Raw genomic sequence first — 12,918 nt, 5'->3', positions numbered from 1 at the left:
GGGGCTCTAGGGCAGCACCAATCCCAGAAATCACTGCAGAAACATCCCAGATGTGTCCAGACCATTCGTTTTAAGACATTTTTCGATTCAGGACCTTTTAAAAATCTGTTGTAGTATCGTAAGCTTTCTCCCCTCCCAAAAAACAAACTAGATCTAATTTTGCCTATTTTCTTACCACACTTACGTCCCATCTTAAGAACCTAGGTGTAGAAATTTTTTTAAAAAATAGCCATGATGAAGGGCTTCCCTGGTGGCGCAGTGGTCGGGAGTCCACCTGCCGATGCAGGGGACACGGGTTCGTGCCCCGGTCCGGGAAGATACCACATGCCGCGGAGCGGCTGGGCCCGTGAGCCATGGCTGCTGAGCCTGCGCGTCCGGAGCCTGTGCTTCACAACGGAAGAGGCCACAACAGTGAGAGGCCCGCATACCGCAAAAAAAAAAAAAAAAAAAAGTAGCCATGATGATCTTAACAAGCAAGGGATTGGGAATGAAACAATGAACCCCATTTGCAAGAGAAAGAAGTGGTTTTCTGAGAGTACCAAGTATCCTGTGAATACCCAGCTAGCCTTTGTCTCCTTGGAAATTAACCATGTAAAGAGAGAATTATATTATGCTGGATTTGTATGGGATTAGACACACCTTGTACCCTAGGCTTCAAGCCTGTCCTCTCACCTCCCTTCTACTTCTGTCTCAGGAGACAGTAATTTGGAGGTGAGACCACCCTTGGATGCCCCTAAACAGGAACCCTGCCAGCTGTGGAGTCTCTGCTCTTCCCAGATGGCTCCTAGCAGGGCAGAGAGACAGAGACAGAGAAAGAGTTACCATTCCACTTGAGATGCTGCAAGTTGCTGTAGAGGAGCTGTCCCGCTGTCCCTGCCGCCCGGGTGAACTCCTGCAGACTCATGCTACAGAGATGCTCGCCGTTGATGTCAAACTCCTGGAAAGGGATGCAGCTGGCATCCAGCTGGTTGGTGTCCAGGAGGTGCTGGAGCCATTCCCACACCTGGTACTTGGTCCAGTACTGAGGATGGATTTCATGCCACTGTCCTCCAAAAAACCCGCTGGAAGCTGCAAAACAGGAGGCGGCCCTGTGAGTGACCTGTGTTTGTTTCCGAGCATGATCCCAGACATGGGGATGCCCCTCTGGCTGCCAGACGTCACAGGGATCACAACCACCCTCTGTGTGCATCTGGGGATTGGAGCTTGAGATGGGCTCTGGAGAGGAGGCTCTAGGAAATGCAATTCTTTCCCCAGTTGTGGTGGGAGCCAATCATCCAGCCTCCGTATATCTTCATTTTGTTCTCCATATACTTACCCCTGAGCTCTGGATGACGACACAACACTTGAAATGCTCTGAGATCATGAGCTCTTTCCCCACCTCCCACAAACTACCGTGAAAGCTAAAGCGCTGCTACAGTTTCAACAGAGTATTAGCTTCTTGTCCACACCCACAGAGTTGTCTCCTTCTCCCTCTCTCTCTCCCATTTATTTCTCTCTCTTACACACGCATATATACACATACATACCCAAAACTCAGACCATTTTCAACCAAAACTGAAGCTTGAGACTCAGGTTCTTTTCTCTGTGATGCCTTTGCTGCTCCCCAAGATGGTCCAGATGATTCATCTGCTCACGGTGCTGACATCCTCCCACCCCATACTGGTTATTACAGCCACTAGGATGTCACTTCCCTACTCAGCTACCTTCAGCAATTTCCCTTTATCCACTGAAATTAGGCCCCAAACTGCCAAGCCAGGCATTAAGGCTCTTCACTAACTATTCCTCAAGTGACCTTTTGCCTTTTTTCTGTGTTGTTCTTTCAGCCCGGTTTGTATTCTACCTATCACTCTCTGTTGAATTTATACCCAGCTTGCTGACCCTGACCACCCTATAAAGCCATCGCAGACCCCCCTGACTGACTGCTGAGGGCTGCTGTCCTCTGAAACTCCAGGAGATGCACTTTACATTTCTCCTAATGACGTTTGTCATGTTCTGCCTGTCTTGGTGGGTCTCTAACTACAGTCCTGTTCTCCTTTGTAAATTGTATGCTCAAGGTCATGGACCCTATCTTACCCATCCTTGTATCTCCCATAAAAACTACCTCAGAGACTTTTCCATCATAGGTACTGTCTCTCCCTTTCTTCAGTAAATTTGGGGCTGAAGAAGAAATAACGTCGGAACCTGGAAGAGTTGTGAGGTGCATTCACAAGATGGTTAATTCAAGTACCGGTGAAGAAGAGGAATTCATTCAAGCCAATAATTATTATTGAGCTCACTATGGACTAACCATCTATGTATGTGACTCTCATACTCACTTAAGAGAACATGACGAAATCAGCCCAAAATCCTGGAGGGATGGAGAAGAGAGAACCAGCCTCTGGCGGCATGTAACCAGACTGAGAGACCTTACGATCCCCTTGAAAGCACGGGCCAAGGGAAGGAGCTCTCTAGTGGGAAAGGTGAGGGGCAAGGACAAGGGGAAAACCCTATTATAGCCCACCAAGCTGAAGGAGGGGAAGTCCAGCTGAGCATGACACACAGATATTCCCACAAACTCAAGGATAGACCAATAGAGGAAAACGTAGCAAAAGAAAATGGTCCCTAACTTTTTCTTCAAGGTCATGCTAGATCAGTACTTCTCAAACTCTAACGTGATTACGAATCACCAGGGAATGTGGTTCAAATGCGGATTCTGACTCCACAGACCTGGGGTGAGGCCTGAGTTTCTGCGTTCCTAACAAGCTTCCCCAGGATGATATGATGCTGGTCAGTGGATACAGTTTGGATGGCAAGGAGCTACAGAGCTCCAAAAGGTTTGATCTCCACAATGCCTATGGCCTAGCCCTCAACACCTCAGGAGGAAAGGCTGAAGGGGGAATGTTTCCAGGCCGGTCCCACCTGCCACTCATATTATGTGCCTTACTCCTCATTCCTCATGGCCACACAAAAGCAGGCCTAAACCCTCTGCTTGGGCCCTAAAGGAGAAGCCAACAGTGGAGGGGGAAGGGGCAGGGACTGGACGAATCTAGTCCCAAAATTTAATTACATAGAAATATTCCCTAATACACCAACACTCAGAGCCTAGACCGGATGTCTCTATTTCCTCCCGACTTTTTGGTGTCCCACCAATACAGCTAGTTAAGGGTGGCCTACATTTTTTGCAGCTCCCCAAGTCTTTGTTCTTTTATTTTTTAATTGATTGTGTTTCTATGAGCGTGCAGCTCCGGGTTTGTACACAAGAGACAACTCTCAATAACCCCACACCAGGCCTGCGGTACTTTCTTCTCTCGATGTCACATGACCCAGATGAGAGGATGGCTCCTGATAGCGCAGCCTGTTAGAACTTGGCAGAACCCGAGAATTTTGTCTAAAGTTGACCAGGGGAGACTCCCCATCAGCCAGGCGGCTCATCAGATTCCCGAAGCTTTGGGAAAAGCACTGAAACTCGTATGAGTTCAGCTCCTCTCTGGCATTCAACTGGCCTCCCCCATCAATCATGACCAGGAGCTGGGCCTTCTCTGGGGCCTCTGGAAGCTAGAGAGTAAAAAAGTGATGTTTAAATTCCACTCCCTGCTGACTACACTCCAGAGCAAACCAGAGGGATGCTGCCTTAATCGAGGGTCCTAGGGCCTGGCATCCAAAAGATTGTGCGTTTCCCTGTTTGGAATCATCCTTCAAGGTCCCCACAAGGAATCTGAGTCCTGCCACAGGGAAGGTCATGCCCAGAAAAGGCAGGAGTTCAGAAGCACAGGTGATCAATAAGAGAAGGTCACCCATCCCCGCTTTCGACCACGTGTGGCTGGGCTTCCAAACTGGAAGGTGGAGCTGCCCACAGATTGGCCACTTCTTGAAGAATGCACCCCTTCCATCAGCCTCCCACTGCTGCTTCCCAGACTCTGCTCACCGATGGCCCATCTCCATTTTCTCAAGGGAAGCAAGCGCAGCAGAGTCTCTGGGGAGGAGATTAGCGGCAGGTATGGGGTGGGAGAAGGCCCAGAGCTCCCTACACCCACTGCGGTTCGGTGCACAGCAGTCTACGCAAACTGAACACCTTCACAATGGGGTGCGGTGCCCTGATTCAGCAGCAACTTTGTTCAGTCCGGCTTCCACAGTAAGCCATGGGCTTGATCACCAAACCCTCCATAAGCTCCGCCACCAGGCCCTCCTTCTTCTAATCAATCGGTTCTAGATTAAAGCACCAAAGGCAGGCACATGGTCTCCTAACAACTCTCCCCTCCCTTTACAAAGGGAGGTCACCGGAAAACGAAATAGAAAGATTAAGCTGCTACAAGTCTCTTCTCCTTAACTTCCACGCTTCCATGCGACACACACAAACACACACACACACACACACACACACACACAGTTTTCCATCCTATCCTATCTTGATATCCCAGCCAACACTATTAAAGTTGGCCTTCCTTTGGGGTGCCTCTTCTATCACTCTCTCTGCCAGGCTACCAACCTGGACCTTTGAATATTGGGAGAAAACCACGGAATATCTCAGATGGGCTTCTGGCTGGGGCCCTGGGGAGCCTGTGAGGACCTCCAGCATGAAGAAGAGTTTTCTCCAGTCTCCCTGGTCCCCACACCCCCGGCTGAATAAAACCTGTATTTTTCATTAAGTTGGGAAACGGAGCCTAATTAAAGCCGAGGAAGAATCCCCATGGGGAGTGACACTGACCCCCACGCGGCCCCTTACCATTGCACGTTGGGTAGATGTCTGTCCAGGCCGGCTGCTGGTGGAGGAGGTTGCTGCTGGGATTGAGATTCATTACACCACTTCCTTCCAGAATCATGATCTGTAAGGGGATCAAACAGGCCGTTCAGCCAGTGCCTCTTGGACAAACGTCATTTGAGAGTATAGATCATAGAGTGAATTTAGGAAGGAAGAAATAATTTGGTCCTTCCATCCATCGCCTGTGAAGCATGTTGCCACCAGCCCTTTCAGTAAAAGCAAAACTCACTGGCAATTAAAAATTTCCAGGTTCGATTTTCATATGCATGAGGCAAGATTTTATAGCCACCCATTCACAAATGAATAATCTCTGATCGGAATGAAACGGGAGGAAAATTAATACTTGCTCACTGGGCGAGTCTGGCCAGCAGCCAATTTTTTTTTTTTTTTTTTTTGACAAAAGTGAAAATACCAAAGAAGTTTTTATTTAAAGTAAAATTTCAATCAATGAAAACCCAAATGGGTAGCAGAACAGACCCGGCACCTGTGCAGGAACTCTGACCTGAAATCAGACATTCACAAGTCCCGACACATCTGAGCAGCCTACACCTGGGCGTCCAGTAAATTTCCTCAGCACAGACGTCTACCACGGGACGGGCTCGTCTTGGAGGACCTCAGCCATATTTGACCTAGAGTTTTTCAAGTATTTGGCTCCGTGATAATATTAGAAATCAGTTGGTTTTGGGGACAAGACACTGCCCCTTCCCTTCCTTCCTGGTAAAAATTCAGCCCCACGTTCCCTCTCCTTTCAGAGACCTGGAGAATACCGCAGGCTTCAAAGCTGATCTGAAGCTGACTTTCTCAGTCTGAGGGCTCATTTTCGCAGTAAAGGACCCAGGAGAAGAGGCTTTCTTCCATGAGCCTGTTTGGGTTTTTTAAACCATGTAAAAATTTTACACTTTAGAAATATTCACCTCAGTCGTCCAGCATCTACAATCTTCCTACCCTCCAGGCAGGCGCCCTCCACCTTTCGGACTGAAAGCCCCAGAAGTGTGTTCAATCATCCAAAGGATGAACAGCTTGTTTCCAGAGGATGACTGAGCATTACCCAGGGCCTCTAAGGGTAACCTGCTCTTTCTAAATGTTCGGGTAAGGAGAAGAGTGGCAGATCATGGAAACGTTTCTGCCTGTATGGGGGAAATCTTGCATCTTCACGAGTCACCAACCTCCCCCAAACTGCCCAGCCAGAGTGGTTCCATCCCTCAAAACCCTTTCCTCTAATTCAGCTGGTGCTCCTCTGGTTCTATGTAGGGCTTGAGAGGGGAGAAGAGGGGTCTGGAAAAGGCATAAAAATTCATTCATGTATTCATTTATTATCAGCCTTGCAATGGGCTGGGCACAGCTTTAGGGACCAGGGATAGAGCAGTGATTAAGAGTTGAACTAGGCTAAACAGGAACATTTATCATGATTATTAACATCATCATCCTTGTTGTTTGGCAAATAATTAGGCCTAAGTAGAAGGCAGGGGAAGGAAAGATGGGGTGGGAATAGTGAGCACTGTAACAGACCACAGGGTGCAGAGATGGCAGAGCCGGATTCTACGTGGTGGTGCCATAGAGATGAGTTTCGAAGTCAGAAAGAGCGGGGGTTTATCCCACGCTCTCACACTTACCTGCTAAAGTTGGTACTAAGTCGAACAAAAGTCACTAACCTCTCTGAACCCCAGTTTCCTCTTATGCAAAATACAGGTCGTCATACGTACCATGTGTATTGGTTTGAGCTTAAACGAGTTTCTATACCTCGAGCGCTTGGCACAAAGTCGGTCATGACCGCATGGTAGGTGTTATGAGGAGGAGGGCTACTACATCTCTGGATAACCTAAACCAGAAGCAACCTTGGGCCTCAGTTTCCCCACGCAAAAATTTAAAGAAGGTAAATTGCTTCTTAAGTTCGTTTCCAGAAATCTCTTTGATTCTCACTCTCAGAGAAAACCAACCCAAGTCGAGCCTTCTCCTCCTTCACAGGAACTGCACCTTTTCCCATCGAGCTTTCTACAGCAATTGCCCCAAGCGAAGAATCCAAACGGGGGACTCCAAGGTACAAGAAAACTTCCAGGTCCCCAGAAGGGTGGCTGGGGGAGGGAGGAGGCATGGCAACGGCTCCTGTTTGCTCAAGGCCGGGCTTGTTCCTTGCCAGCATTTGCTCAACTACAAGCGGTAGGCAGGTTACTGTTTAACCCTGAAGGGGCTGCAGCTCAGAGCCCAGCCCATCTGCCCTCCAGGCTGTGGGTAAGGGTGGGGTGGGCAGCGGAGGCTTCCCTGAAATTCTTTCACAAGGGTTTGCCTGCAGGGCTGTTTCAAAGTGGCCATTTCAGTGGAAGCCAGACCTGCCGGGGCCAGCTAGGACCCACCTCCTCAGCCGGCTGGCCCAGACCTTCTGCTCACCACTTCGCAAAAAACTAGAAGGCAGGGCGGTGTGAGGACTAAACGCCTGGCTTTGAAGTCAGGGAGAGGTGGGCTCAGAACCTAGTTCCCCTGCTCACTGTGGGTGACCTTGAGCAAGTTCAAGTCTGTCTAGCCTACATCTTTCTGATCCTCACTTTCCCGCCCTGTAAAATGGGAACAACCCAGACGCAGACGGCTGTGGGCATCAAATGAGCTTGGGCATGCAGAGAGCCGAGTGGGTACAAAGGAACAATTCAATAAATGTCGCATGACCATGTGGGCCAGTTTTCCTCTTAGGACCGAATGCCCACCAGCCCCTTTCCTCCGGGCAGACGTCATTTCTCAGCACGAGGCCCCCAGAACTCTCAACCCACAGAGAAGCCCTGAGGACTACAAGGTCACAGCTGCCCGGTCGCCACCTGGCCCACCAGGAGGCTGAGCGCGCTCCCTGCCGGCACCCCCTTTCCAAGGGAAAGCAGCTGGCAGGGTGAGGGGCCCATTTTTACAGGGCACAGGAAATGGTTACTGCCCATGAAAGAGTTTATGTCGCTTATTCCTTAGTGAGTCAGAGTTCACCGAGGTCACCCGGGCTTGTGAGGAAAGAAGATCAGTATTTTCAACCCAGCTTGGGGTTGCAGGGACAGCGCCCTTAGCGTGGGCACCGAAGGCCCCCCACCTCGGGGCCAGCATGGCGGAAGGCCTTTCACCAAGTCCTACCCCCCTCGGAGGCCCAGCTCTTCAGGTGTAAAATGAGGACATTTGCCCCCCAGCAGCCTTACAGGACTGTTGAAAAGATCAAATGAGATAATGGATAATAAATGTGCCTTGCGAATTGTTTTTAAAAAAAAAGCATTATGGGCTTCCCTGGTGGCGCAGTGGCTGAGAGTCCGCCTGCCGATGCAGGGGACACGGGTTCGCGCCCCGGTCCGGGAAGATCCCACGTGCCGCGGAGCGGCTGGGCCCGTGGGCCGTGGCAGCTGAGCCTGCGTGTCCGGAGCCTGTGCTCTGCAACGGGAGAGGCCACAACAGTGAGAGACCCGCCTACCCCAAAAAAAAAAAAAAAAAAAAAAAGCATTATTATAATCAACTCACCCACACTCCCATATATGAATAAAAACTTTCTATGGTACATGGTGATTACTTTATGGGGTATAAAAAGCAACCCTTTTCATTAAAAAGTAAGGGAATTATTTAATGCTGCTCTTTAAGCTTTCTACTTTACCTTCAGCATAGCTTTTATTAGTTTCTTTCAAAAGAAAAATATATCAAGTGTGGGAGGTAGAGACTTTGGAATCTCTGAGGCCCGGGTTGGAATCCAGGCTCCCCATCTTTCAGCCACGTGACCTTGAGTATGTTACCCTTTCCCAGCTCAATGTCTTCAATGATTTCAAAGGGGAAGTCGGGGAAAGTGGATGTCCTCCAAGCCTAAGGGCTGTTTGGAAGGATAAATAATATCATGGATTTAAAGGTCCCTAGTCCGATGCCAGAACACATGCCCTCATTTAAAATCAGTTTCTTTTCCTTTCTTTAAACATCAGTTCTCAGGGTGTTGCTCTAACACATTTTACTTCTTCCAAGATTGGAAGAAGTAAATTCAGAGCCTAAGTAAGAAGGTTCCACCCTTCGAGCCAAAAGCAAGCTGGGAAAAGGATCTATTTGGCCTCATCTCCAGCTCGAGGGAGAATTCTAGGGTGAAAAGCAGTTTCTCAACCTCAGCACGACTGGCATCTTGGTCCGGGATGGTTCTTTGGTGCGGAGACGACTGGTGCATTGCCGTATGCTTAGCTGCATCGCTGGCCACTAGATTCTAGCAGCACTCACCCACCACCACCCTGAAAAATGTCCCCGGAGCCAAATCACCCCCAGTTGTAAACACCAGTCAAATTAGAGCCTGTGGAGGTGACAGCTCAGGCTTTGATCTCGCTGTGTGGTGACCTTGCACTGTTTTCTATCCTTTCTGAGCTGCTATAGCCTCTCCCAGGAAACAGCCATGGCATTAGTATCACCACGTAGGCTTGCTGGAGGACTGACTGAGATAAGGGACTGCGAGGTCCCCAGCACAGTGCCTGGTCACACCGGGTAATTGCCTCCTAGGTAGAAATTTAAGAAAATGCACTGGGTATCAGGCCCACCTTTGTCTATTCCCGTATGGTATGTATTCTGGGAACACAGCATAAATTACTACTTGGGCTATTAAAAACTGCACACCAGAAAAAAGGTAAATCTTAACTGAAACCGAAAGAGTGAAATGCAATGTGGGTGATGCAGCATTTTTTCCATTTGCATTCTCTTATGCCCCCTTCGTGTATACAAACAATCGGAGGGAACTTTTTGACCCCTGTGATTGTCTTGACTTCCACATTCGCCCCAGACATCACCCTTTGCACGGCAGTTCTAAAACTGACACTTTGGGCGACAGAAGTCTGGAGCCACGCGTGGGACCCAGTCGACTACAGTAGATGGTATCTCATGCCAGCCTTCCAGCCAGGACCTATTCCACCTTAGGCAGCAATTCCCTGGCAAACAATGGGCTACTAAGGTTTGACCAGTCCGAACCCATTTTGGCAGAGAGACGGCACCGTGCTGTGCTGGGGTGGCCACAGACACTCTTTACTCGCCTACTTTGTTAAGTGGCAGTTCGGAGTTAAACACAAATTCCCACAGAGCCCTAAGATGCTAGGGTCTCAGACCACTGCTGGGCCACCCACGCATAAAGGCGATCTACCACCTCTGTACCCCCCCTGCCAGACCTTCATCAAAGGCTAAATTCCCTTCGAGCACCAGCTTGACCACCACGCACAGGGAGGACCAATGGATCAGGGTGGAGGCCATCAGAGCACTTGGCCTGACCCTAAAGTTTAAGAGTCTCACATTTTAGCTGCTGCTCGGTGGCACAGATGGGAATGCATGAGAAAGAGTCTCACTAACATCTGGGTTGAAAGGACATGCTCATGTGTCCCACCTCACATACTCTGGGTGTGAGGACCTTCAAACCCAGCCCGATGTTGCTGCATTTCTGGAGGGCAGCTCTTACAGTGACTCAGATGATGAGGCTTGAAATCCTGATTCTGCCCCTTGGCAGGCTGTGTTGACCTTGGGGAAGTACCATCCTCTCTAAAGTCTCAATTTCCCACTATGACAGAAAGTGGGGGAAATGGAGTTGATGTGCGGATTAACTGAGAATGTTTAATGTGTGAGAATATAAAGTTCTCACACATTATCTCATACATGGCAAGTACCCAGGAAATGTTAGCAGATATCATGGGGTCTGCCCAGGGATCTCTCTCTAAACTGTGCTGGTTGGTTTGGGCGACATTCTTGGGGTCGGGTTAGACCCTTCAGGGGCAGGATGGTGTAATGGTGGGGAGCTCCAGGCTCTGGAGTCAGATGGCCATGGTTCAATCCCTGGCTTTGCCAGTTTACTAATGGGGCAAGCTTGGACAAGTGATTCAACTTCTCTTGAAGGTCTCATTTTCCTCACTGATAGAATGGTATGAAAAGTGTTGATAGATGATATGAAAAGGGCTGTTGAAAGACAAAATGATACCTGTAGAGTGCTTGGAAAAGCGCTTGACACATATTAAGTACTTGGTAAATTTAAGCTGGTCTTTATAATCATTATTATCATTTCTTTATTGTGCTGTGGCTATTATTTTGTTGAGTCTCCAAGGAGGAAATTGAGGGTTTAATTCACTTCAAGCAAGGCTTCTAACTTCCACCATCTACGTAATATTCAGCAACCCCAGCTGGCTGGCACAATCTAGCCTAGGGCTGGACTCGTGCCTCCCCACTCCCCATCCTGGGCTGCTGGTCAGACGCACCATGAGGCTGAGCCGTGAGTGGCATCTCTCAGCCCCTGCTCACGGAAGCCGTGCTCCCCTGCTCTGGGCATGCATCCTTCCTTCTCCCCTTTGTCCCACCAGGCACACGCTGCCTGAGGCTGCCGGGAACGGTGGAAGGGCACCCCTCTGCAGGTCTTGGGTTACCACCCGGCACTGTGCTCTCACACACCATGGCTGGTTGGCAGGTACACAGGAGAGCCGCACATCCAAAGTGGGATCTCCTGGCAGAGAATGGCCAGAGGATCTCTCTATCCGACAGGGTCCCTTAGCACATGAACTGCTCATTTACTGGAAGAAGGGGGTCTGGGATTTGAGCTCATGGGAACAGAAAAATGAGAGGAAGGAGGCACCACTGGGACTTTCACAAGGGACCAGAGTCATGCACTCCAGAACCCAGGAGCCTCTGCCCAGTCTCGGGACTCCTACCAAGGCCAAGAACTGCTCCACTGGTCTCTCTTCTTAAACACACAGAGAGAACCTGCCAGCAGAGACAAACGCAGCCCAGCTTGGGCTCGCTTATCTGGAGCAAGGTGTGTCTTTTGCTCTGTGGTGAGGTAACTGAGACCAAGGACAAAATGCTGTAAAAATGAAAAAGAAAAAAATAATAGTAATAATAATAGTAACTATACTATAGTAGCTAGGGTTTATTGAACATTTAAAATGTGCTGGCTCTGTGTTAATAGTTTTAAATACATTGTCTCAGTCAATATTCACAATTACTCTGTAAGGCATTATGTCATTTAACAGATGGTTTATCCGAGGCTCAGAGAGGTTGGATAACTTGTTCAAGCTCACACAGTTTCGAAAGAATTGAAGCTAGAAGAGAATTCAAACTCCAAGGGTCTAGCAACAAACCCCGGGGACTTTCTGCTGAGAAGGGGGTGATTTGCCAGAGAAGAAAGATGCCTTCAACTCATCCTCACCTCCATCCCCATTCCATACATACTCACAGCATTCTCCCTCTGCCATCTGGGGCCTCACACCTTTACCAGGTTTCTCCAAGATTACAAAATTCTCTGGTTCATTCAATCATGCAGTGTCCCTGATTGAAACCCGTTTCCTTTTTGCCAGAGCAACCTGAAGCCATCACTCTTCTCAATATATTCAAGAGTTCTTTATAGAATGAAAGGGTAGACATCTGTCTTCATTCTGTCATACCTACCATATACTCAGGTAGGAATATTTAGGGTATGAAAGCTGGGCCAATTTTACTCTTTTAGCCATTAATTACAGATTTATAGCCCTATATATTTATATACACATACATACACATTTACATGCATATATATACATGAGTATATCTGCACACATATATAATATAAACTCTCCTTTTATGACTCAATAAAGTTATTTTTATTTTATATTTTGGAAATAAACTGGTCCATAATTCTTTGTGCTTCATCTGAATTAGCTCTAAGTCCAGAAAGTAGGGTTTGCTCTTTCTGGGAGGGTAAAGATACACTGGGAGCCACCAGGACCACAGAGCAGATCATAAGCAGGGCTTTGCCTGTATTCCCTGTTCCCAGCCCCAGGGGACTGAGAGTCAAAGCTATGGTCTGCCTTCTTCCCAGCTCCTCGATACATTCAACCACAACATCCCCAAATGGCCTCAGACCTGGCTGCCTTGTGTGGGTATTTTTACTCCTCAGGCCCGAGGAGCAATTAGACATTGTAAATAATTACTTTTGCAATGACAGTAATATCTAAACCATTCTCTGTCCTTAGTCAAAGTTACCAGCAGGTGAATTCACAGCATTTGCCTGAAGGATATTGCAACAGATTACCGACTTCCTGTTTCAATGTGACTATCATTTCAAGAGAACTACTCCCCACGAGGAGAAAAGAAAATTCGAGTGCATGTGAAATCTAACTGAATGTAATACAGACAATAATTTGTGTTTTCCAAATGAATTAAAATGTGAATCAAGCTTGGGGAATGTATTTGATCCTCTC

The 12,918-nt window shown here is 48.4% G+C and overlaps 1 protein-coding gene across 4 annotated transcripts in view; it reads right to left on the bottom strand.

Annotated features, from left to right (window-relative positions):
* The window catches only part of EHF (ETS homologous factor), a 39,416-nt gene that overhangs the window by 13,614 nt on the left and 12,884 nt on the right, over positions 1-12,918 (bottom strand). For all 4 annotated transcript variants that reach the window (XM_032641901.1, XM_032641902.1, XM_032641900.1 and 1 more), the window contains exons 2-3: positions 4,703-4,802; positions 823-1,068 (exon numbers count right to left, since the gene is read on the bottom strand). In XM_032641901.1, coding sequence (XP_032497792.1) covers positions 823-1,068; positions 4,703-4,799 — 343 coding nt within the window. In that variant the 5' untranslated portion in view covers positions 4,800-4,802. The remainder of the gene's footprint in view (positions 1-822; positions 1,069-4,702; positions 4,803-12,918) is intronic.

Source organism: Phocoena sinus, chromosome 8, assembly GCF_008692025.1.
Source record: "Phocoena sinus isolate mPhoSin1 chromosome 8, mPhoSin1.pri, whole genome shotgun sequence".
Taxonomy (NCBI): domain Eukaryota; kingdom Metazoa; phylum Chordata; class Mammalia; order Artiodactyla; family Phocoenidae; genus Phocoena; species Phocoena sinus.
The sequence above is the reverse complement of the archived record's forward strand: the minus strand, read 5'-3'. Positions and strand labels throughout refer to the sequence as shown.